At 35.8% G+C, this 27,686-nt stretch overlaps 1 protein-coding gene across 1 annotated transcript in view; it reads right to left on the bottom strand.

Moving 5' to 3' along the window:
* LOC108906749 (probable G-protein coupled receptor CG31760) overlaps nucleotides 1-27,686 on the bottom strand; it is a 188,825-nt gene that overhangs the window by 38,549 nt on the left and 122,590 nt on the right. Inside the window, exons 6-8 of the mRNA XM_018710103.1 lie at nucleotides 25,314-25,382; nucleotides 22,357-22,466; nucleotides 8,148-8,362 (exon numbers count right to left, since the gene is read on the bottom strand). Of these exons, the coding sequence (XP_018565619.1) occupies nucleotides 8,148-8,362; nucleotides 22,357-22,466; nucleotides 25,314-25,382 (394 nt within the window). The remainder of the gene's footprint in view (nucleotides 1-8,147; nucleotides 8,363-22,356; nucleotides 22,467-25,313; nucleotides 25,383-27,686) is intronic.

Genomic DNA, 27,686 nt, shown 5'->3' with positions numbered 1-27,686 from the left:
TAAAATTATTTAGAGCTCATAGCTCACAATTTTTCCGCTCGGATCGTTCGTATTAGAGCCCTGGGAAGTTAGAGGGGGACCCGAACGCCGGTTATTGTCCATTATTGCACATAAAGCGCAGAATAAATTTATTTCACTTTTTTATTTATGTTCAATACCCACGATTTCCACGGATTTATGACGTTTTTCGCTTACTTCCCCGCTTTTTTTAATATATGGGGACGTTAATGACGCTGGGGAGGTCCGGAGTTCACGGAACTTTGAGGAAATCGAAAACGGGATAAAATATCCTGTCGTGTAAGTTTGATTTGTTTTAAAACTTTAATTGAACTGATTTGTTGTAGTTCACGAGAAATAGTTGTATTGTTTTGGTGGAACTCCTACATCTCCTTCGATTTTTACTATTCTTTTGAATACTAGAATATCGCAATTTTTTATTTTGGAATCTCCAAGGACACAGATTCGAAAATCCCATCGTTTTGCGTTTCTAAGCAGATTTTGGCGCTGTGTTTTATTCCGATTAATTTTCGCCTGTATCTCGAAAACTAAACGAGATGCAGGCAAACCGAAGTCATTTTTGAGTTGTTTGTACAAGATTTACTATTGCATAATGTTCGGAAAAGCGGATTCTGTCCCCCGACCCCTTTTATTCGTTTCGTTTAATTTTTACTAATCTTTTGAATAGCTGGGAAAGCACCTCAGAGTTTTAAAAAAATTCCGCAAGACCAATTCGAGGGCGTAGATTTCGAAAATGTGATCGAATTTTGCGCGAAACGTAGATTTGTGTTGGCTTCGAGGTGTAGCGACTTTTTCACAATTTTCGTTGTGAGATGAAATGAGGCCGGTCCTGATTTTAGCATCGTGACGCAGCGAGATTCGGCCTTTAGTTATGATGAAGTATTGTGTAAAAATGCCGCATCTGAAATTTAAATTAGCCGGCTAACCCAGATTTTTTAGACAGAAAGGCAATCCGGATAAAATTATGCAAAATATAACGAATAATTTTTATCTGAAGTTATCTTAACAGTATCCCGAAAATTTAAGTCTGTGGCACACGTCAATTAGTTAACGATGCGCTGTGGTGCTTGTCGGTCTCGTTTTATACTTTCAGTGGTTACATGCAGCAATCGCGGAGGAAATAATTTGTTATGGGATGGACAATAAAAAAATTATAAACGCCCTTAAAAGCACGACATGTGGGAAAATATGAATTAATCGTAACATGTTTTTTCCAGCCGAACTATACGAAAGTACGAACAATTTATATGTTTTTAATGTCGACTGTGATCTATGCTAGCAAACCGGGTATTTTTAGATACAAGTAGACAACTGTTACTCGGCACCCACGAGAAGATCTTTGCCTGAAGAATATTTAATAATATTTTTAATAAAATTCAAGTGGAAAGTTGCGTAATTTCTATCTCCGGCATATACCTTTTATTGCCGATTTAATAAAGCCAGACGGATTTGCGCGAGATTGAAATTTAAATGCAGTTCATAAAGCCCGACTATTAATTTGATTAAAGAAAACGATAATTTCAGATTACACTTGCCCTCAATTAAACTCACACCCTGTATAAAAAAAAAACTATTAGCGTTTAATATGTTCTGAGGTTATATTCTCAGATAAGAATCGTTGCCAACTTGTCAAAATTACATGAGCAGACGGAATTTATTGGTATAGTCTTTCCGATCTAAATTGACGAACCAAGAGGTTGGCAGTATGCATTGAAATATTTGAAAAACTTGTTCCCATATGTATTTAGCTATAGACAGAGGTCTGGTCGACCAGTTGAAGAACGAGCGCACGGGCAAACGCGGCACAAACACAACCGCACCGGGCGACCTGGCCATAAATTTAGTTGTTGACAAATGGTCTATCAGTGCAGTGCAGCAATGCGGAATTTGGTGTGATTCGGGTAATTTTAATTTATTATAGGCACCTTCTATTAATCACTCATATTACAATTGAGAAAGGGAGAAATAAGAGGGATATTTTGTTTACTAATATTATTACAACATGGCAGTTTAGATGCCTTTTGAATAGGAACGAAACGAAATTTACCATCAATAAAATAAAATTGTTTGAGAACATAAATAATTAGAATATGTTGTTGGTTCGGGGACCGCCTAGCCGAGGTAAGCATCACGGACGCAGGCTGTAAATTGGATGGGTGATCTAAGGCAGGCTCGGGCACGTGGCTGTGGCAGCCTACCAAAGACCTGGGTCGCTCAACACCTTCCGCCTGCGTGTGGTCCCCGATAAAATGGTACTGAGAATAGAACAACAAATCTCTGACCATATATAACATATACAAATTATTATAATCTTTTACCTTTAGCAGAAAAATTTTTTAGGGACGCCTATGAAACTCGTTAAATTTTATTGCTAGGCGTTTTTGTACATGTTCAACTGACTTCGGAAAGACTATAGTTCATGGTCAAAGAAATGTGACGTCACTTTCCTAAGTGTTTTAATTTTACAGGTATTTTTCTAGGGTTTATCGCTATTAAGGAAAAAATAATCGCTTTACAATAACTCCGACACCGACGCCTACGACCCAAAATTCTAGCTTTAATTTCATCAGGGCCTTATAAATTATAAACTTGAAATGTGATCATTAATCTATTTAGCATTACTCAACTAATGAGTGAAATATCAAAATTTCCCATAATTATAAAGTGGGAAATTTCACGCTCTTCCCACATATCCGCCAGTGGAGGCAGACGTAATGTTGCTGCTCTTGGCTTTTAGTTAATGTTTAATCTATTAATTATTGCAAATGTTGTTCGCCCAAATCTACACGTTCGAGATGGGAGAAATTAATCTCAAACATCGGTTGATATTATCTTGTAATCGTGAATTAGGTTGTACGTATCACACACAATGACATGTATGCTGTTTTACCTGGATTGATTGAGAAATATACGGGGTGTTGCGGCTATTGATAAAAAAGTTTCTTATTTTTTCAAAATATTTGACACTATTTCGAAAATATAGAAAATATTTCCCTAATTTTACATCGCTTTCCCCACTTTAACATTAATTTCAATTGGATTCACGTCGGATTGTGTTGCCGCTTCAGATAACGGCACTGCTGTTTTAGTTTGATAGTGAGATCGATTGCTTGATCAGCTGTGGGTCAGACTTTTCTGCAATTGCTTTTAAACGGGCGTTATCAATGCGGGCTTAAATTAACAACCGGGTCGAAGTGCTCTTAAATCTTTCGGCATTTAGCCGACTCAGACGATCGTATTTTAGGATCGCGCTAAGTTGACATTTCGACAGGCGTATTTTTAATAATAGATAATTTACGACCGTTAAACCCTACAATTCAAGTTGACTGCAGCCGATTCATTCCTGTAAATAACTCTTCGTACGGATACGAGAAATATGGCGGTAAGAAAAACTTGATTGCCGGTATCTGGATCACGTGATGGGATTGCGAGGGGTACATGGAATTTTTCAGCCTTTATTTTTTTTTATTCGGATATTTTATGTATCTCATTTTTCCCCTATACAGTAAAATGCTTATATACGGATATCCTGGAACAAATGCATCAAAGTCAACTGGTTGTCTTCGCGGGGCCTTTGAAACATAAACGAAGCGACGTGTGTGAAATACAAGAAGTGTTTTATGAAAAAAAAATAACAATGGTGTTTCTGTGCCGCAAAGGTTCACTTGCTTAACATATTTAATGCCACAGAAACGTTTCACGGTAGTTGGCGATCGGGTGCGCGCGCACCGCGTTCTACCCGGTTCGCCGGATAATGGGGGCGCGCCCTTACTTCGGCATTAGCAATTCAAAACAAATGCCGGGACGTAACGGGGCACAATTGGATTCTTAATAAAATTCCTTAGCGCAAGATAAATTTTTCACTATGTCTCCCTTTGACTTTTTTATTATGTTGTCAGTTCCCCTTCTTAATCTCTGCCGGGAACAAAACGAATGCAGCAGGTTAGGCGGGCAAAAACTTATATTTAAGTTGTCAACAAGTGTCCAATTAGATTTTTGCTCGAGTGTGTACGGCGCTTTCAAGGCAGGGCATACCCTAGAAAGGGGGCGGTTATTTTTAAATAAAAAAATGGGAAAATCTTCGGAAGATGCGTTATAATATATTTGGTGGCATGGGCAACGTCTAGTAAACAACTGAAATGAGAACTGGGAGAATTCTACTATAAGGTACAATAGAACCTCGATAATCCGAACTAATTGGGACCGAAGGTAGTTCGGATTATCAAACATCGGTTTCGGTAATCGAAACGCTCGAAACTGTCAGTCAGAATCAATCCCATTCGTTTGGCCACGTGATTTTTCCCGAATTTCAATAGTGTAGTCAGATTCGGGTTTTGTGTCGTTCCGATTAGTGCCGAGGTTCAGATTACCGGCATTCGGATTATTGAGGTTCTACTGCATTTGCACATCTTCCCACATTAGCCTCATTAGCTTCTATACAAGTATGATAACTGAAGTGAGAATTGGGAGAATTCTATTATAAAGTAAAATAGAACCTCGCTAATCCGAACTAATTTCGACCGAAGGTAGTTCGGATTATCAAAAGTTTGGAATATTAAACATCGGTTTCAGTAATTTAACGTTAGAAACTTTAGGTAAAATCAAAATATAAACAAACTGAAGAGGAATCAATCTAAAATGTCGCTTATCGCCATATCGGCACACCCTCCCCCCTCCCGTTCGCTTGACCACGTGATTTTCCCCGAATTTTAATAGTGCACTGCAGTCAGATTCGGGTTTTATGTCGTTCGGATTAGTGGAGGGTTCAGATTAGCAGCGTTCGGATTATCGAGGTTCTACTGCACGTGCACATTGCCCCCATTAGCTTCGACACTAGCGAAAACCCTATGAAAAATTGTTGGAAAACAAGAAGTTCAACTTTTTAATTTAAAACAAAGATATCTCGTGCGGCACAGCATATAAAACTACCAATATATTTTGCTTGGCGTAGCTCACAGGCTGAAAATGATCAATATCCTAACAGTGTCGTTCAGATATCCTTGTTTTGCCGAATCCTTGGAATCCTAACCATACTTAATCCAATTATAATGTTCAATAATGGAAATAAATGGATTCACCCTAAATTTGGATCACAATATGGGAGATTAGTTTCTTAAATATAATATACGGTGGTTGTAAATAACCGCATCGTTAACAAGTTTACAGTCTAAACCTCAGTTCAGTCTTTGGCATTAAATTGACGAAGGTCAGTAAATATTAATCAGTGTAATTTAATTCTCTATATCTTATTATTGAATTTTAACCCCCCTACCCCCTCACCCACCAACCCCCGGCCCCCTCAGTTCTGTAAGTGTTATCTTCCATTTTATCTTGAAATGCTATATCCGATCTGTTACGTACGACTGGTAGGTCCCAATATAGTTTATAATAATTATTCTCTAATATTGTTTGTGGTGTGTATGTATGAAATGGGCCTGCTATTGCATGATGTATAATTTTAGCTACTGTTATGTCTATTTGTATACTCAACACTTGCTAATAGTTTGCAACCCCGATATGATATGATCGATCGTTTCGGGAAATAAATGGCACTCTCTACATTTATCATCTGTGATTGTGTCGTCCTTTGGAGTGTCATTTTTATAGGCATTTGTGGCTATGACCTCATCTGAATTGCAAGAAAGAAACCCCCCAGTTTTGTGATACAACCGACCTTTCTGGGGGAATTTATACGTTTGTTCCCTACTGATTGAAATTATATTTCTTACAAATTTTTTATTTTCAGATCCTGAAAAAAATTACAACCTTTTGAAAATCACCTAAAAATTTAGGACTTGTTATTCTTTTTTGTATGTAGTATATTTTAAAGCGAGGGGGTTATTTTAAGAAATAGAATATAATCGTTACTGAATTGCCAGTGTATTTGTAGCGCAAGTTTACAGACGATCCTCGTTTGAGACGAGTGGAAATATATTCCAATTAGTTCTAAAGTTGCTTAAAATATCTATTAATAAAATCCGTCCCCTTTGCTCAATTTGCCATTGTAGTGAAATAATTTGATAATCTCGGTGAAGAGTGCCTCTCAATTAATCGTTGCTTTCGAGGGATAAATAATGCGAAATAGTCGAAGATCTACAAATACTTCAAATAATTACTTCTATTAAAACTTCCTCGTTGCCACTGTCTTCGAGGGGGTATAAGTAAAAAGTTCGGTTTGCTGAATATTTCAGCAAATCGGGAACCCCTCAAACGGAAGTTAGTTCATTGTAATGGATACATCGATGATTTGCAACCTTTCAAGCGACTGGAAACAAAACGGGGAATTACAAAAAACTTTTTATAGCTATTACGCAATTGCTTATTTAAAAACGCCGGGCGGAAGAGCCTTTCGATTTAATTCAATGCGCAAATTGAATTTTTCGCGACAAAAGTAATTAGGCTATATTTCAGGGTTAAATCATGATTTGTCCGGGATTCGAGTTCCCATAGAAACACCCCAATCTGGTTGTTCTATGTTAAGCCGTGCAAAAGTTAGCGGCAGAAGAGAATTAGGGCCCATCGGAGTGTCTATTGTTGCTATTTTCAAACTCGGGAACAATTGACAAAATTCGCGATATCGACACTTCCTTTCAGATATTTTTGCGGAAAACTGTGATTTATATCCGACGCTTGTGTTCCCTCAATATAACTTAAACAAAACCGGTAAAAGGGTTCTCTAACCTCTAACACAGCATCTCATCGTCATATTGTTACTCTGAAATTACATATTTGCTTGTTATTATCTTGAACAGTTTTAGAAATATGTATAAAAAATCATTTGCGTACATATACTTGAAAAAGTAGTAGTATCGCAACATTTACCCGCATCTCTCCCCAGTTTGAAACTATTTTAAGCAGTATTTGAAACTATAATAGTAATATCCAGTTTCAAAATTCGTTGTTTTATCTTGAATGTAGAAAAAATCATTTTCACGGGCTCACCTTTAATGAGCCCTTAGACTCTTTTCTATTTAAATTCAAAACTTTTTTCTTTTTCTCGTTAATTTTGGAATAACGTCTATTTAATCATAATTTAAACAAAAAAAATCATGACTGCAACTACATGACTACAAAAATAAATGAAAATAGGAAATGAGCGATAAAGTTTTAAATAGAGTTGCAACTGTATTAAAACTTTGTTTCCGAGTTTTGGTTGATTGAAAATATTGGAAAACACAATTGTCCGGAATGCTATTTTAGTTTTTACTTATTTCCAACAGCTTACTAACTAATAAATTTTATAATAGTGATTTGCGCATTAAAAAAATGAATAGGTATTTAAAACAATAGGTAGATTACATTCTAATTCTACAGTGAATGTCTTTAAATAGGCAACTCGTTAACGTTATTTTAACGAGTACAAAAATCGTACAAATGTGAGTTCAATAGGTTTTCACAAATTTCGAAATCATCATTTCTAAATAAATTTTGCTTTTAAATGGTACAACCTATATAAATTATACGCAAGCATCATTTTACTGTAGAACATTGTAAAATTATATAAAAAACAGTGAAAAAGTGCGTGTACAAAGGGCTATAGCAAAATTTAGCCACATTCACCCCCTCCCCCGCCTCTGACTAATATTTGAAAATTATTTTTTAGCTATGACAGTATAATAATAATATCCAGTTTCATATTTCGTTATTTTATCTCGAACAGTTTTGGAAATATGTAAAAATGACTTTCACGGGCTCACCTTTAATGAGCCCTGGCTATGTTCACGTTTTCTCTTTTTCACGCTAATTTTAGCATAACATTTAAATTTTTAAATACATATAAAATTACACAATGTGCTGCTGGAGGAAAAGAATAAGAACAAATAAGATAGGTAAGTTCTGGGCCATTCAAATGTCCACTCAAAATTTATTTTGCGTCCTCCGAGGAGCAATATTGCTCAGGGATCCAAGCGGATTTAATGCTTGTCGGGAGAAGAACGCTTCTGGTATTATATCATTATTAAAAAATAGGTCATAGGTCAAGCGCCACATTAAAATCTAAAGGGAGTTCCCGGAAGTTGCAGTTTCTCGAAATAAAATAACTTTCTCTGGTTGCTCAACATACGGTTGTTCTAATTTTATTTGATACACAAATATCCTGATTTAGGTGAAAGAGTACGACAGGGACTTACGTGTGGTGAACAAGTGATCCCACCAGTCGGTCCTGCAGAGATAGGCTTTGAGGTCGTCGGCGGTCCTTCCAACAATGACGACGGGGGGCGCTACGAGGGTGCGAATTATCAGGAACGCGGTAAAAATTGTCAGTATTACTCCCAGCCTCTTCAGCAGATTCGTATCGGTGATCTTAACGGCCTTAGCTGAACGAACTCGGAAGATAACAGAAATTCTGAAAGAAAATCATTTTATTAAGTGTGAGAGATGGGGAACTGAAACGGAAGATATGCGCGCAATAACTTGAAAACTCCAGGCGCGTCTACACTAGTCCTCGCAATTTAGAAACGGGCGGCCGCTCTATATGCTAAATAGCAGATGCGCGGTCGATTTTATCGGCCGGATTCCTGTTTTTCCGCGTGTGGCACGAAGCGGAATATATCATATTGAACGGAAAGTAAATAATACCTTCACTTCCACCAGCTTTATTAATTTTGGGTCGTTTACTGTTTTTTAACTTTCTAAACTAATGCAAAAAATTAAAGGGTCAAAAGAATTTCCGAAATTTTTCCGTGATTTTTGACAGACTGTATTTAGGTGAAAAACGGTCGTATCGGGAATTAAAAAAAAAGCATTTTGAAGCCGTGAGATTCTAGTTTTTAGATCTTTCGGTCGATTTTTTGTAGGAGCATGCAATTCTAAGAAATAGCCCGATAGAAAAATTTTGCAAATTTTTTTTTTATTTTTTTAGTTCACCGACTCCACGACCATTTTTCATCGAAATATCGGGTAGGTCCGTTTGGACTAAAATCGATTGAATTTTGTTTGTCTGGCCCCAAACTATAAAACCATTTTTTTTTTAAATTTTGTTGATTCGTATAGACAGTTAAGAAGCACCTTAGTAACAACCTTGTATACCCTGTACTGTAGTTGAAATCTCGGCTTCGTTTTGCCCATAGCTTTTCTCTCGGAGTGTATACAGTGTCGGCACAGCAATTCACATGGTAACCCCATCGTCAACTTCGTTTCGTTGTCGTCAAACAGAAAGATATTGTTTCGCAAACTATGTTCGTATACGGAGAATATGAAATTTTTATAAATTCTGTAACGCTGAAAAATCTTGCGCCCCTTTCTCCGTATTTGCTTTTCCCCGTTTATCGATTTCGCACTGCGAGGCAACACGATTTTTTATCAGATACTAAACACACTTTACAGATAGGCGGATTTTCCATCATATCCGTAATTAGACGCTAAGGTATCTAGTTGCAGGGTTCTAGCTAATAATGATGGTTGTTGAGCTTATGCGGAAAACCGATTTCCGTAATCTACCTTAATCTTTAAATCTCGCATAGCAGTCAGTATACAGGGTGTGGCGTGTATAATCTTTAAAAATTAAACTACAGCTTCCTGATGATATTTGTAATAGAAAAGTCGTATACGAAAAAGTTCTTCGCGTTTTGTTTTTTTTTGTAAATTAAAGTTCATTTATTCCACGAAAATGTAGGCCGACCCTGTGTTATTTATTAAAAACTTTAGAAATGTTTTTATGCGACCCGATAATATGCTTTGGTCCTGCGCCGTGGCCACCTCGGCCACCCGATCTAACTCCAATGGACTTTTATCTTTGGAGTCACTTGAAGTCATTGGTTTACAATACTCCAATTGCTACGGTGGCTTAATTTTTATAGATTATACACGCCACACCCTGTATAATCATTGTTTTGCGCGCTCATTAATGCAATTTCATGTAAAAGCAACTAATTTTCAGAGTAGGTACTCCGTTGTAAGAACACTGGTTAGTTGCAATTAAGCAGAACATTGGATACAAATGCTGGAGAATGATCGAGTAAGTGGACATCGATATAGAGTGATAAATAAATATTTGACGTAAACTTTGTAAAGTTTAGTGTTGTTACATGAAAAGTTTCAACCGAGTTTGCGAGTTCATATGGAAGTACAGTACATATGACAATTTAAGACGACAATGTTTTATTTAATGTGGTTAGTTTGGAACGAGCCAGGGGACTTGACATTGACACTACACCGCCTGTTGTAAATCAGTGATTATAAACATGAGTGACCAGTTTTAGCGTAAGTTCTGTGTTTATGGAAACATATACATTCCAGTCACCAGCGCTATTAGTTAAACATGATATTAGGGTTATTGGATTATCTGACTGAGCCGCATGTAGGTATATAGTTTAAAATGTAGGTTCGAATATCATCAATTTGTATTCCGTTTGCGCTTAATATAGCCGGAATTGCAGTTTACCGTTGACAAATATAGTTACACAAATCATACATCATCTCTACTAGGCCCCAAGTGGTTTGCGGACTAATTAATTCTGTTTTAAACTTGTACCGGGCACACACGTTGGTTATAATTACATGTAAATTGAGGGATGGAATTTATCAACACGTAGGGGGTACCGGAAAAATCGCCCAGCTAGACGCAAGTCCGGTAATTTTGAGTTTGAGTTGGCAACTCAAGGAAGAACTTTTGTTACTGTTGGCATTTAAAGGAGCGTTTTTATTCCATTTTCTCTTAATTGATAGTTGATTTGTCTATTTCCCGTGTTAGTTTGGCAAGAGCTCGCTGTTTGTCCTTGCATTGCCCTGTAGTGTGTGCGTTTTTTGCGCGCTTTGTTTTATCGAATTTCTTTCACATGCTGAGCCTTAAAATTTAATTTAATATATTGGGTTAAACAATTCCCGTTCTACCTGAGCTCTCTACAGATTTATTTACTCGGAAAAATCCTATTATGTCTGTTTGACTTTTTCATTTTTAATCCGCTTCTCCCCTGCAAAAATCATACCCATACGGGGTTATTTTAATACGCTTTTCAATTACATCGTTTTATTTGCGAAGATACGCGAATTAGAAAAAAAATCAGTTGTTCTGCTCATATTGTTCCCCTTGTAAGCCCTGGAATCGAAAGGGGAATGCTAGTTTATTGCCTTGCCCGTTTGTAAAAAGCTTATTTATCATTTAAAATTGGAAGCCGAAGTTTCTATCTACAGGGTGTCTCATAATTAGCTGCCAACCCTGAACAGGCCGATTCTATGATCAAAACTAAGTAAAAAAGTTCATATGAACATGGGTCCGGAAATGCTTCCTAAGGGCACAGGGACCCATTGAAGAGGAAGGAATGGAAATCATTTTTTTGCAATATCTACAGCAAATTCCGTTTTCTGTTTAACGTTAAAAAAGTACTCTTGTTTCAAATCGTTATCTTTAACGGTTTCTGAGAAAATCGCTCTTGAATTAATCCCACTTTGGTCAATTTCATAGTAATTTAAACAAAAAATTTTTTTTTGTTTAAATTGCTATGAAATTGACCAAAGTGGGATTAATTCAAGAGCGATTTTCTCAGAAACCGTTAAAGATAACAATTTGAAACAAGAGTACCATTTTAACGTAAAACAGTTCGGGAAAACGGAATTTGCTGTCCAATTTGTTAAAAAGTCAAAGATGAAAAAGTTACACACGCAAAGTACCAAGGGCCCCCCCCCGTACCCACCCCAATGGACCTTGTGGAAATAAATGGATTAGTCCATCAAATTGCTCATCAAAATTTAGCTGTGTATACCAAATTTCATTCATTTATCACAACGCGATTGAGAGATATTGCAAAAAAATGATTTCCATTCCTCCCTCTTCAATGGGTCCCTGTGCCCTTAGGAAGCATTTCCGGACCCATGTTCATATGAACTTGTTTACTTAGTTTTGATCATAGAATCGGCCTGTTCAGGGTTGGCAGCTAATTATGAGACACCCTGTATAGCGTCTCGGATCTAATAATATTTTTCTTGCTATTCGTTTTTATCATAAACCAATTTGCGAAACAAAATGTCGAACACATTCAATTTAATTTTCCAAATACTCTTTCTTATGGGCTTCGGAAATAGTACGGCCTTTTTTCACTGCGTTTTTGTTAATTGCAAATTTCAGAACATCGGTGAAATTTTTCAATCAGTTTGTTTTGATGTGTTGTTGTTGACGTATGGCTAATTGGCATTTTTAATATAACGTGAGCGAGTTGATAAGCCACGAAAAAACATCGGTCTCTCTGTATAGGTGAACCCACGAACTTTTTTGTCATTAAAAGTAGATTACGCCGCCAAATATTTGGGAGAGGCACAATTGGCAATAAATCAAAAATCATCTTATCGGTTTAAATCCTCAGTTGCGACATATATTTGCGTACGAAGACGGCGGGGTGGTAATTTAAGTTGTAAATGGAAGAATATATCACGAAAATTAAACCGAGCATTTGTTTTTAATGATGTTAGGTTAAGTATCATAAACATTCCTCGGTTGAATTCATTGAGATAATAAATCTCAACTGGGGGATGATATATTATCTTGCCTTCTTAGGGTTCCGAGATGTATGTGATCCAAGTTAGTCATGAAGGCTTAAAATAAATAATAAACACAAGATTTGTAGGCATTAGGTTTGCGAACTTTCGCAAAGCGCGACTCAAAAAATGTATCGATCATTTTGCCGTTTCAATTTATCTTATTGTTAGCCATCCCCTTAAGAATGAAAATAATTATTTTACTTTTAATAAATCCTTTACGCGAGACGTTATGGTAGTTTTTTGCCTAATTGACAATAAATTAATGTAAGATTTTGCATGTGACACAAGAGTATGAAATAATTTGGAGCGTTCTACTTGCACTAGCCAGGATTCCACTGGTTATTGAACTGCGTGATATGGCTTTGCTGTAGCTCGAATTCCGAATTTTTTTGGACTTGGTGAAGATTTTCGCGCCTTTCTGCACTGTTGGCGTTTTAGTCCGGGCGAATTAGTTTTTTTTTTCAAAAATCGGGCCTACCTCGAATTTTATGGGCTTGAAATTAAGTGAAAAATACACAGAATAAAAGCCTAAGTTTGTGTATTTGTAGAGGTCGAGCGTCATATTGTTTATAACAATAGAAAAAAAAATTGCTCTTTTCGCTTATATCTCCGAAAATAAGCCTCTAATCGACATGAGGTATACTTATCGATTTTGTTCCTGAGGAAATTTGTTACAAGTATAGGCTTTTGCCATTTTTAAATTGGGGGTCCGGATTGCGGGTATTTGTTGAGCACCCAGTTATCTTTTCCTGTAGTTTCATCCAATTTCAGTCAAATTCGTTCTTTTTATTTAATGCCGAATATTTTGCACATTTTTTTCACCGCTAAATTTGAAATGTAAAAAAAAATTTGCGAGCTTTCGCAAGTCCTTGTAGCAAATTTCCTCAGGAACAAAGAGTAACCGAAAAACTGAAAAAAATAGCAGTTATTTTCTTTTCTATTGTTAAACTTAGGCTTTTATTCTGTGTATTTTTTACTTAATTTTAAGCCCATAAAATTCGAGGTAGGCCCGATTTTTGAAACAGGCATGTGTTTGGTCTAATTCGCCCGGATTATTTTTGGGCGATCAGAGACGGTTCGTGCTCTGTCAACGTCATCTGATACGGCTGATGGCTTTCGGCGAAAAACCTGGCTTCGTGGGGAAATTCCAGGATTTTTTCAAAACCGTGGCTATCTGCCGTTGTTTGCATATAATTCCGAGTACTTGATGGAAACTGGTCCTTGTATGGACCTTTTTAAACGATTACCGATTATTTTCGAAACATGCGTAAATTGTAAACGTTCTATCCGAGGTAATAACCGTAATAACGAATGAAAAATTATTTCAACAACCAAGAAGCCTTCGTTAAGCTGTTTTCTCAGTGTAGTAACGATTTTTTGCGGGCAGAACAATTCGCGAGAATATTAATTCGAATTTCCATGCCGGCGCGTGGAGGTTTGTCAGAAGAAAGTCTAAGCGGGATAGCACAGAGCATCAAATTGATTCGTACGTCATCCCCTCACGAAATCTCTGTAATTGTCAGCTCTCATACGTGTTGAAAAGTTTATATGCGCTGATTTAAATGCAAGCCACGTCGCCTTTTCCCGAGGAGAACTTCCAAGAGAAGCGGGATTTTCATAAACAGATAAATTAAGAAGTTTAGGACCCGCAAAAATTGAACCCCACGTGACTCAGGTGGTGGAATTATCTTCGTTACTTGTTCATCTCCTTTCATAAAGTCTAGATTTTACCCAGGTTTGTGCGGTGTCTAGTGGTAAAAGGACTATTACCACACTTTACCTTGGATTTAAGAGTCTACAGAGGGTTCTGTAATAATAATCTCGCTTCTTGTGGCGCAAAATGTTTCTGTTCATAACACACGCGAAAACTTTTTTCAACGTTTGGTTAACTCTGTTTCGGATTATATTTTGACTCACCGTAAAAAAATTTCAAGTGGGTTTTGAAATTTGACCTTAAAAACGCCCATTTAACTAAAAAGTGCTCGTATTTTTTTTTTAGGTTGAGTTTAATAAATATTTGATCTTCATTTTCTGTGTACTAGTCCGGATCTAGGGGGCGTATTAAACTCTATCTGAAGTGTGGTTTACTACGTATTAAGGGTAGCCTGTAATATAATTAGTTGGATGCCGAGATTTGTAGTAACTTAATTCTACCGGAATTGGAATTAGAATGAAAGTAACATTGACCTATTCGTAGGTTTCTATCATATGGACTTCAAGGGAACTTTTATGGCCGAATTATTAAGTTGATGGGGTTCGGACTTCGGGGAATTCCAGGGAAAGCGGCAGCCCTCTCAACGAAGCGAACGTGTTTAACTTTTAACTAAGGGATAAACTTATCGCTGATCACGGATTATACTGCGGAATATTAAATAAAAAATAAATAAATTCGTTCTGGAAGGTGTCGGTAATATTCAGATTTTCCTTTGGCAACGCCTCTACGCGAGAGGATTAACTGGAATCAATTTTTTAACAACGCCTACTATGTGTAGGGAAAAGGGACGAACGAATGGAAAGCCACAGGTGTAGGGAATATAAAGCGAGAAGAGCTTTTTATTGAAAAGGCAATTAATAATTCACATTTATAAGTGCCCATCTGTTTTAAAATTTATTTTGTTTATGAAATATACGTGAAATGAATTATGTTCTTAGTTATCTAATATTGGAAGTATAATTCAAAAACACGGCAAGGCTGACTGTTTCCGCCGTATTTCTGATGCCAATTTGACTTTCGATATATTTTACTGTATTACAATATTTAATTTCGCGAATTTAGAACCAAATGTTATCGATGTTATTCATTCAAATAAATCCCTTATTACTGTAACGAAATATTGAATTCGCCATTTAAAAAAAGGTTTAATTCTGAGTATACTCGATCGAAATCCTCTATGACCTCTACAGGGTTCAGATCAATCGATCTTCAAAGTACAACCTTACAAAATATTTTTAATTAAGAATTTTGTCATCTGCTGAATAAAATCACTCTGGACTCAAATTAGAAATTGCATCTGGACGTAAAATTCGCTACTCTTTCCGAATTCATACTAAAAACCGTAGTTAACCTTTAAATGACCTTCAAGAGCGAAATTGGGGTCACCAGGTGGTGGCCTCCTATCACCTTGACAACTTTTATAGAAGCTATTTCCTTTATACCTCGCTATCCTGACGAGATACTAGCCTGAAACCTTCGAGAAAGATATTTGACCTTCCCGCAACTTCCAGAGGTCACTTGAGCTTTACTCGAACATAAAATTTTCCATTATTTCAGAATTCGGGATAAAAAATGGGGTTCCTATTTAAAAAACGGAAGTTGACTTTCAAATAACCTTGAAAATGATCGTCAAGGGCAAATCCGAGGTCACCACGTACTGGTCTCGAAAACTTTTATAGAGGTAATTTCTTTATATCTCGTTATCTTGACGAGGTACTAGCTTGAAAACATCGAGAAAGACATTTGACCTTCAGGTGACTGCTAGAGGTCACTCAAGCCATACTCGAACGTAAAATTTTAACATTCTTTCAGAATCCAGAGTAATAAATGGGGATTCCTATTTAAAAAACGAAAGTTGACTTTCAAATGACCTTGTAAATGACTTTCAAGGTCACCAGGTGGTGGTCTCCGATGACCTCGACAACTTTTATAGAGGTCATTTTCTTTACACCTCGCTATCCTGTCGAGGTTCTAGCTTGAAAACTTCAAGACAGACATCTGACCTTCAGGTGACTTCTAGAGGTCACTGGCCCACGGGTCAAACCGCATTTGAACATAAAATTTTCCATTTCAGAATTCGGTGTAAAAAATGGGGGTTCCTATATAAAAAACGGAAGTCGATTTTCAAATGACCTTGAAAATAACCCTCAAAGGCAAATCCGAACTGACCGAGTAGTGGTCTCGACAACCTTCATAGCAGTCATTTTCTTTATATCTCGCTATCCTGACGAGGTATTAGCATGAAAACTTCAGGAAAGACATTTGACCTTCAGGCGACTTTCTAGAACCCACGTTGGCCCATGGATCAAGCCGCATTCGAACGTAAAATTTTCCATTCTTTCAGAATCTGGGGTAAAAAATGGGGACTTCTATTTAAAAAACGAAAGTTGACTTTCAAATGACCTTGAGGTCAGCATGTGGTGTCCCCAATGACCTCGACAACTTTTATGGAAGTCATTTTCTTTATATCTCGCTATCCTGACGAGGTTCTAGCCCGAAAACTTGGAGAGAGACATCTGACCTCTAGAGGTCACTTTGGCCAATGAGTCAAGGCGCATTCGAACGTAAAATTTTCCGTTCTTTCAGATTCCGCGGTAAATACTTAAAAAAACGAGAGTTAACTTTCAAGTGACCTTGAAAATTACGCTAAAAGTTAAACATTTATAGAGGTAAAATTTGTATTGATGCAGCAGCTGAAATGGCAATATACAAGTCACAAACTACAGCTCGACCCTCTAATAATGAATTTCCTTTCAGGGAAAATTTGTAATAGGCTTTTCAACAGTACCAATTATAAAAACTTTATTATTTGCCTCATTAAACCGGGTTTTCGCGTACGATATTAAAAAATCAGTTGTCCTCGAGAGAAGCTGGTGAAAATTAGCATAGCCACCAAATTAAAAAACCTATTCAGTTGTAGTGTGCCGAGATCCGTGTATTTCGTGTAATGCAAGCCATAGAATTTCATTTATTAAAACTGTTCTATTCAATTGAAAAGTTTAGGTGAAATTACCGCTGGATTTCCCACTTCGGTCGCCCGCCACGTATTTCGCGTAAATGCATTTTGGAATAGCTAATTTCAACCCATCTTCAAATTTTAAGAAGGATGCTTCAAAGTCTTCATGCCAAGCAAATACACAGTATCGTTAGTTAGGTAATGTTTGGCTTCGATGATTTTTCGATGAGTTGAAATGAAAACGCAAAATTTAAAATTACTTTATTTCATATTTTGTAATTGACCTTGAATTTTGAGGTTAGGGTCAAATCCAAGTATATTGGTGCCTTGATGTGTTATCGGGGGTTCGGATCGTTTGGGGACACCCTGTATAATCTACGCTGAATCTAATTTATTTTCAATTTTTTTCAGACAAAAAAAAAAGCATTGCCTTGTATTTTTTTAAAATACTCGTGAGAACTTTACGTCCAAATGAATTTGCTGATCTAAAATTGAATCCATAATAAAAATGGTAGCTAACCCTCAAATGACCATGAAAATGACCTTCAAGAGTAAATCCAAGGTCACCAGGTGGTGGCCTCATATGACCGCGACAACTTTTATAGAAGCCATTTTCTTTATATCTCGCTATCCTGGCGAGGTATTAGCCTGAAAACTTCGAGAAAGACATTTGACCTTCACGCGACTTCCAGAGGTCACTTGAGCTATACTCGAACGTAAAATTTTCCATTCTTTCAGAATCCTGGAAAAAATTGGGTTCCCATTTAAAAAACGTAAGTTGACTTTCAAATGACCTTGAAAGTAATCCTCAAGGGCATATCCGAGGTCACCAGGTACTGGTCTCGACAACTTTTATAGAGGTCATTTTCTTTATATCTCGCTATCCTGGCGAGGTATTAGCCTGAAAACTTCGAGAAAGACATTTGACCTTCACGCGACTTCCAGAGGTCACTTGAGCTATACTTGAACGTAAAATTTTTCATTCTTTCAGGAGTCGGGCTAAAAAATGGGGTTCCTATTTAAAAAACGAAAGTTGACTTTCAAATGACCCTCAAGGGCAAATCCGAGGTCACCAAGTAGTGGTTTCGACAACTTTTATAGTATAGTAGTAATTTTTTTTATATCTCGCTATCCCGACGAGATACTAGGCTGAAAACTTCGAGGCAGACATTTGACCTTCACGCGACTTCCAGAGGTCACTTGAGCTATACTCGAACGTAAAATTTTCCATTTTTTCAGAATTCGGTGTAAAAAATGGGGTTCCTATTTAAAAAACGAGAGTTGACTTTCAAATGACCTTGAAAATGATCCCCAAAGACAAATCCGATTTCACCAGGTACTGGTCTCAAGTTTTATAGAAGTGATTTTCGTTATATCTCGCTATCCTGACGAAGGACTAGCTTGAAAACATCGAGAAAGACATTTGACCTTCAGGTGACCCCTAGAGGTCACTCGAACGTAAAATTTAGTTGGGGTCGAATCCAAGTATATCGGTGCCTTGATATGTTATCGGGGGTTCGGATCTTTTGTAACACCTTGTATAATCCTACGCCGAATCTAATTTATTCTCAATTTTTTTTCAGACAAAAAAAAACAAAAATAATTGCATTGCTTTGTATTTTTTTAAAATACACAGCTCATGAGAACTTTACGTCCAAACGAATTTGCGGATCTAAAATTTTATGTTAAATAAAGCGCGCTTCCTGATCAGTGTACGGCCTATGAGAGATCGAAAGGAATATTGCCTCCTATTCGAAACTAAGTTAAACTAATCTGCCCGAAGTTTAGATAAAAAAATGCGCTTTCAAGGTTACTACCTAACATAATCATGATGTATTAAGAGCTATGTTAAATCAATTACGCCTACATGGGGCTCGTAGAGGAATATCTCGACTAATACGACGAGCACTTAGCTTCTAAGAGACGAAGATGACAGCCAAATGCGAAGATCAATGACAACCTTCGTAAAAGCTTTGGTCCTGACACTATCCCATTTGTATTATACTTAACCTTTGTTACGAGTAGTAGGTACAAAAATATACTAAATAAATTAGAATTGCATCGAAATGATTTGCTGGCGGTTCTCAGTCGGGTATATTTACGCATTTTCGTGAAACGTAATACTTTCATTTAGTTTTATGCGAGATATTATTCTCGTTTACACTCGGATGGGCGAATAAAAAAAGGCAAGGAATATTCCTCACCTGGTAACAATGTCAGGAAAGATTTTTAAATTCAACTCTGTCCCCTCGCCAAGGTAACATATTTCTCGAGTTTTATAATAATGTTGAGATATGGTTTTATAAATTGCGACAGGCCTTGATTATGAACTTTCCACTTTCCGAAGCAGAAGCAAAAGTTTCATGCTCATGTGGGGCGGACGAGAACGGGATTTTCCGTTCGAAACACCGGCCGAAATGGAAGTTTTATTCTATTTTATCAGGGGACATTTTTCTGGCATGATACCCTGACATCGCTAATCTCGGTGCAATTATTGAAAACTCAACTCGTAGCCGAAGAAAATATTCCCAGCACGGAAACTACTTCATGTATTTTTACATATAAATTACATTATCTGACATTGTAGATTGTTGTAGAAATGTAATGTAAATTGTAAAGTGTACATAAAATTGAACTAATTACCCAAAATAAGGTATTTTTATTGTAAAACTACAAACAGTGTAAAATTACACAATACAATAATACAGAAAAATACATGTCCATTGTAAATTTTTAATTCAGTTGTAATTACATTCATGAAAATCATATTTAAACATAAATATGTATAAAACTAATGTAAATTAGTTTTATCGATATGGTCATGTAATTTTCTGTAATTGTTATGTAATTTTTCTGTAATTTTACACTGTTTACTGTTTATATTGAAAACTCAACTTGTAGCCGTAGAAAATATTCCCAGCACGGAAACTACTTAATGTATTTTTACATATAAATTACATTATCTGACATTGTAGATTGTTGTAGAAATGTAATGTAAATTGTAAAGTCTTGAACAAATTACCCAGAATAATGTATATTTATTGTAAAACTACAATCAGATGCAATATAAATTGTAAACAGTGTGAAACTGCATAATACAATAATATAGAAAAATACATGTCCATTGTAAATTTTTAATTCAGTTGTAATTACATTTATGCAAATCATATTTTTAAACATAAATATGTTTAAAACTAATGTAAATTAGTTTTATCGATGTGAACATGTAATATTCTGTAATTATTATGTAATAATTGCACTTGATAGTAGTTTTACAACAAAAATACATTATTTTGGGTTCTATTTCAAATGTAAATTAGAATGTACACTTTACAATTTACATTACATTTATATAAATGTGAGAACACAAATATAATTCCAATTAAATTGAAAAAGTATAATGGATTTAGTAAAAATACTAATTAATGTAATTTATCTTATAAATGTGATTACACAATTGTAATTACGACTGAATTAAAAATTTGCATTGGACATGATTTCTTTCTGTAATTTTTATGTAATTTTCCTGTAATTTTAGGCTTAATTCCTATGTATTTTTTTCGCTAAATCAGTATTCATTCCGATAATTGTAGTTTTCTAGAAAAATGCGTATTTGTGTGATGTTTTTCAAAAAGTATAGTAAAAATATTTAATGTAATTTTACATTTATGTTATAACTTTGATTACACAAATGAGATTTTAATTAAATTAAAAAAATATATACGGGGGATATAGTGTTCTGTCATTTTATTGTAATTTTACAGATTTATATCAATAATTTCTTCATTTTCCATGTAAGCCTTCCACCAGTTTAGCGTATAATTGTAGGTTTACAATAAAATTACATATTTTGGGTAAATTAAGGTCAATTATAATCACACACGGGTGTGATTACATGAACCTTCAACTAAATAAAAATTTACAGTGGAAATATAATTTTATTAATATTAATAGAATTTTGTTGTAATTTTACACTGTTTATAGTTAACTTGAATAATGTATTAATTTTACTATTGCTATAGCATTTTCTTATTCTATCTCAAAAGTGAATTAAGACTGAAATTACTTTTACGTACACTTTGCAATGTAATAATTTACATACATGACTACACAACTGTAATTCCAACTAAATTGAAAATTTATGATGAATATACATTTTTCTGTAATTTTCCTGCAATTTTTAAGTGTTTATGTTATTAATTTATTTAATTTTCCATGTAATAATATTACATTTTTTTGTATAATTGTTTGTATTTTAGCGGCATTTTACAATTTACAATTTTTACAACGTAAAAGCGAGTAAACTATTGTAATTTTACAGTAATCCCTTTGGCTATGCGGTGTTCTGGAAAGAATTAAATTTAAGTTTTAATCGTTGTCGAGATACACTTTAGGAGTTTTTTATTAATAATCGCTTGTGCCGGCATTTTGGAAATCATGCGGTGCGTGATATAATTTTATAACGATTAGAATATAAAAAATAAATGACCGGGCGATTAAAACTTCAAAAGAATTTCAAATGTTCAGCGTTACACGGATCATCCGCAGTTTGAAAGAGTAAAAAGAGTTATATATTGTAGTCACTTTAATAAAAACCGTCGAAAAAAGAAACGGGTACAGCGCGAACTTTCCTTGATTAATTATTAAAGTATGAGCGAAGTTTTTAAGTATGGCAAAGCCAATAACACAAAATTGGTCATTATCCTTTACTTTGATGTGTATAAACGAAGTAGAATTAACGCACCGTTTAGTAATTTTACGTACCTATTAAGTATAATAATTGGAATTTGTAAAAGTTGCCCACTTAATTAGAATTTTCTTTAATATATTAAAAAAAGAACTCCCATGTCGGGGTCCTGAGCGTTTGGCACTACACTCAAATATTTAACGTGGACGCTGGAAGTGGAAAGAAGTTTGTTCAGGAAATACTCGAGCATTTTATACTTTCATGGTTTCCGGGATAAATTTGATGGTATTGGGTGTGCTCGGGGTAAACAGAAAACAGGTGAAAGTATCGTAATCTGGGGCGCAACCCCATTTAATTTATTTTGTAAGTGAAACTAAGTTAGCACAGTCGCAAATGTTCAGGCAAATTTTACGTAGTAATTTCAGGGGAACTAAAATACTTAAAATAGTTACACGACTATTTACTCTATATAATTTACAACTGAGGTAATAAAGTTGGTCATTAGCTCACCTCCAAGTTTTCAGCATTAAAGCTCCATAAGTAAGGGAAAAACCGATTTCCCTCAACCAAACTCTTGCAGTACAGGTGTAAATTGTGGGTTTGGGGTACATGACGATCATCTGAAATAACAAAGCACATTCAATGAAATGCTGGGATTTATTTCACATATCGCACTTCATTTAGCTATTCACACATCACAGATCGTTCAAATAAACTGTTTCGTGCTGTGTGCCACCTTCTTCATTAGAGGTGTATATGTAAATAAAATTGTTTACATTTACTTGACATAAGTATCACTCATCAAGCAATTTTTCACCATCACACATTACTCAAACTATTTCCTAGTGTATATGTAAATAAGATTGTTTATATTAAATAGAGATCTGTGTTTTATAAGTGGTGGTTATCATCACACGTCACATGTTTTTAGTTTCCATTCACACATATCGCTAAAACGGACTCTCCTAGTGTACATTAAAGTAGTGATTGGCAGTATAAACGTTAATGAGATTGTTTACATTTGTTTCATATTCACACATCGCTCAAACAAACTGTTTCGTGCTGTATATTATTTTGGTGTTATGTACCTACATATTGAATTTTCGAAACCGAGAGAGATGCCTTAACAAAATTCGGACAGGACATAGCTAATACAGTGCGAAATATCGCCTTACTGTTAAAAATGTTGTTACCGCCGTTCTTGGTGGTGAAAATTCGAAATTTTTGGAATTATTTAATTTTCGTGGCTGAAAACATACATAGGTATTGACTTTTCGAAACCGAGAGATGCCCATATTCATTGTCAGCTATCAAATTAAATTGGTCTTATCTATTTGCACAATTCTTTCCTTTAATTAATCTATCAACGCCAATTTTTATTATCCCCAGTTTAGTGATTCGGGAAAATGTGCCTGGACGTCGGAAAACTTTGAACTCAATTTTTTCTCTTTATGTATCAATGAGCTCCCTCTATTACAACAACCGTGTTGTACTGTTTTACAGAGAAATCGGGAACTCGGTCAATGAAAATAATTTTGATTTGAACGCACAAAATATTTCTATTTGAGTGATGGATTTTTAGAGGCCTGAGAATGTTATTTTTGCATCAGTTATCAACTTTGTATACAAACGTAATCTATTATTACACGAGACAGAGCGTTGTGGCTGTATATTTTATATTTTTAATAAAATCGTAGATATAATTCGATACTAAAGGAAATCCGTCCGCTTCTATGAAGAGTACTAATTTCGTGGTTTCAGTCACTACTATGTTATATTTTAATAGTTTTACGTCAAGTTTATTCGTCCAAGGTTTTATGATATCTACATAAATATTACAATGTCGTAACTGTAAAAAAAGAAATTTTGCTACAGCTCTGTTACTTTGTGCATATATTTCTGCATACACTTAAAGCGTTATTACTAGTACTAAATGATATATTTACAATAATACGTTTTTGTGTATAACTAGGTCTCGTTCACTCACACCACATGTACGTCACACATTAAAAAAAGTGATCCACAAATCTCGCGTTTTAACTGTAAAACGTTATGCTCTCGAGGGCTTACAGCATTTAAACCAGCCCGAGTGGAGTATTTTTTTCACGGTTCAACCACTTATTTCGCATGATATATAATCTTCCGTCCCAAACGGTGTATCGCGCGGGTTTTTCAGCGGTTAACAAAAAAGTATTCGGGTGTTTTCGCCCATTTGAATCTTAACCTCCGCCTGTTACCGTCAACGAAAGAAAAACTTGCATTCCACATATTTATTCTGCAGTAACGGCGTGAAAGTTTATCTATCGAACATAACTCGCGTCACACGCCACTTTTATAAACATCAACAGTTAAAATATCGGTTTCAGGCAACGCTGCCATAATTTTATTTGTGGTGTGCGACACAACAAAGTCAATTTTTTCGTGGACGCAGATCTATATTGTGTGTGTGTGTGTGTCTCTTGTGGACACATACGTGATTTGCGATGCGTACTTATAGATGCATAAGTGTTGTGTGATATTTAATTATGTGTACATGTGATGTGTGATGTCTACTTATGATGTGTGACACATCTATAATGTTCTAACACCTTAGTAACGAGTGATGTGGACTTGTGCGCGCATACGTGACGTGTGATATGTGCTTATGTACGCATAAATGATGTGTGATATATACTTATGAACACATACGCAATTAGTGACATCTTCTGATGATGTGTGATACATTTGGCAGTAAAGGTGAACTAGCTTTATTAAACAGTATCATTATCGTAAATATTAAGTAGGAATACTGAGTTAATATTTAATTCGGCTACAAAAATATCGAAATGAGTATTCTGCGTAACTTGTAAAGAACATTGATGTATAATTATGTGCACATAAGTGATGTGTGATGTCTACTTATGATGTGTGATGTATGTGGCAGATCTATAATATTCTAAAGCCTTAGTTTTTTACATAATGCTTAGTTGATGTACATATAAGTACTTGTGCAAAGTACGAAAAAAAAAAATTTGAGTCTATATACTGTTGCAAATTAATTTACTTGTTGTAATAAAGTCGAAACGTGTTCGTTATGCTTTCGTATATACGCATCTACGGTTATGAGAAATCATTTTTAAATAGTTCTCAAGCTTTAATTAAAATTTATTGCATTCCGCTTTTTTAATGAACGCTTACGTAAAAAAAATTATAATTTGAATCTAGCACTCCACTTTTAATTATGAGATCTTTGTGTACGAAAATTACAGGTATGGGTTTGTGAGCTTAGGCTTAAAAATAGGAATATTTGAAGTTTTATATTCAAATGTTTGAGATAGAAGCCGCGGCTATTTCACGAAAAACCGCCAAACAGGCGGGATTAAGGATCAAAAAGATACGTTTGATTAAAGATATTAAAGATACAAATAAAATCGCTTATAATATTGGAAACTGTTTGGATTTTTTTTATGTGCTTATTGACATCTTACCGTGCTGTATATGAAAAAGGCTCCAAGGGCTATAACTCGCAGCAGAACAGGGCTTGCAGCACGTACAACCTATAACAAAAAATATATATATTTAAACAGTCTAAAAACATGAATTATCACCGAATTTTATGTTTTGTGTTAACCCAACAGAGAGTGGAAGAATCTCGAAAATGAAGCGCTTTTCAGTGGTGTATTAATATAATGCATTCTACAAAGTCGAATCTGTCGTCATTTATAAAAGTAAAAGATTTTCGTAGACTGCCTTTTTGCAGTCTGCCAAAAGTGGCCTGCCAACTTTGTGTACGTTTAGAACGACTGAAAACCGCTTGAGGGTTGCCTACTATAATCATATTAAAAGTAGTTTACAACGAAGAACGCGCTTAAATTCCCTCAAACAGAAACAAACTTGCGTGCTTCTTAGAATAAGAAGCTAAAGGGGACATGCCGCGACACGATTATCATAAAATTTGTGTATTTTCCAATCTGCGTCCGTTTCTATTTGTGTAACATCGTCCCTAGGACCCCCTGACATGCAAGTTGAAAATAATCTTCACATTCCAATTTTCGTTTCTAACGATATTACCCTGGGAAATAAGAGACAATAATCCTTACGCCTTCTTTGGTCCTTCGGATAAACAACGTACAACTCTGCAGCCGCCTGATATGGGCGGTTCGCAGATGGTAGCGACTTAATCAGGTAGGGCGTCGGTGTCGCAGAAGATATGGTCACCCTAATCAATAACCTTATTTTTAAGCTAAAATAGTGAGAAGTAAGTTTATTCGGAACCTTTTTGGGACACCTTGTGTGTAGAATAATCTAATGCATGCCTGTTCAGCGGAGGAATTGGAAATTAAAATCGTATTCAACAAACAAACGTTGACCTTGAGGTTCTTATTGATTTCCCTCTTGTCCTCATCCCGTGTCCCGCATTTTGCCAATCAGTTTTCTTATTAGTTAAGATGTGTGCCGTAACAATTTTCATTTCCGCTATTTTGTGCTGGTGAATTGCCTCCGAAATTGGCATGCTGCGATCTTTATGAGTTCAGAAGATACGAGGGTGGCTCGAGCTCCGTTTTTTTTTTATAAAAGTGTCCGTCCCTTAACTATGACGGGCTATATACAACAACAACAACAAATTTTGGTCACGTGAAAGGGATGAGTGAGAATAATTCAGTTGTTTTTTAAATCAAATAAATATTCCATAATTCGTTTAAACTGCACTTACTGTCTCGTCTACGCCGCTACCGGGCAGCTCCCGACCTCAGTTGAACGTGCACAAGTACGTGTCACAGAAAAAATTTAACAAACTTTCCAATGAATCAATTTAGATTATGACTTCTGCGATCGCTGTGACGTAACGCCTTCTCGTTGTTCGTACGAGCAAAATAATTGGTTTCGTGCTCTTGACTCACGTTACTTTGAATTTTATCAATTTTAGAAACGTAGTAAATTTTTAAAGAATGCCGTCGATGGATGAGAACGCACTAGAACGCACATCCGCTCCAGTAAACTTTATCCCTTATATTGAAATCTTTAACCCACCTGTAAAATTATTAATCGATAGCATACGGCTATATTAAGACCACGTTCTGCGTGGATAATCTCGTCTTCAGTATCATTCGAGAATTTACTAACAAACTACACAGGCGCACAAAATCATAAAAACGTCGGCTGACCTGCTAAATGACACGCTAAATTTATTTTAAGACATTTATTTACGATATATGAAAGCAATAGCGATAGCCGTATAAATTAATAAACGTTAATAACCTGAAGGGTTGACGTTCGAACACGGAGCAGGCTGGGTCCGCTGGGATCCTGCAGGGGTCTTCGCATGGAAGTTCCAAAAATTCGAAACTAAATAGAAAATTTTCGCGCCTTATGCGCTGTCGGCGGTGGCTCAGCGATCGGTAGGGTGCCCTGTTAGCATCGTCCGCTACGGCTGATGGGCTTTTTTGGTGGGATTTGTGTCCCGTGAATAGCTTTCAGGAGGTTTCTTGAATTATTTTGAAAACATGGGTGAAAATTCTGCAGACCAGGCCACTTTTTTTGGTTCGTGTGCCTGTATTATCAATCAAATCCCGTGCATCTACAAGGAGATTTTAGAATTTAACTGACAAATACGTTACATGAATACAGACTTGACACAGTGGTTTTCACATTATCATAAAGAAGAGGTTAGAAACAACATTTGTAAAACGTCAGAAGACGGTATTATTACACCCTATTTATCCCTCCGGTTCAACTCGGTACGGATGCTATTGGATAGTCTCATAAAGGCAAACATATCCCCTAAAAAATGACGTTGTTGACTTAACGAGAGAACTGTAGACGAACGTTATCCGATACCAAATATAAGCGACGTTTTAGAC

Source organism: Anoplophora glabripennis, unplaced genomic scaffold (assembly GCF_000390285.2).
Source record: "Anoplophora glabripennis isolate ALB-LARVAE unplaced genomic scaffold, Agla_2.0 scaffold5, whole genome shotgun sequence".
NCBI classification, from domain to species: domain Eukaryota; kingdom Metazoa; phylum Arthropoda; class Insecta; order Coleoptera; family Cerambycidae; genus Anoplophora; species Anoplophora glabripennis.
Note: the sequence above shows the minus strand (reverse complement) of the source record. Positions and strands in the feature narration are given on the sequence as shown.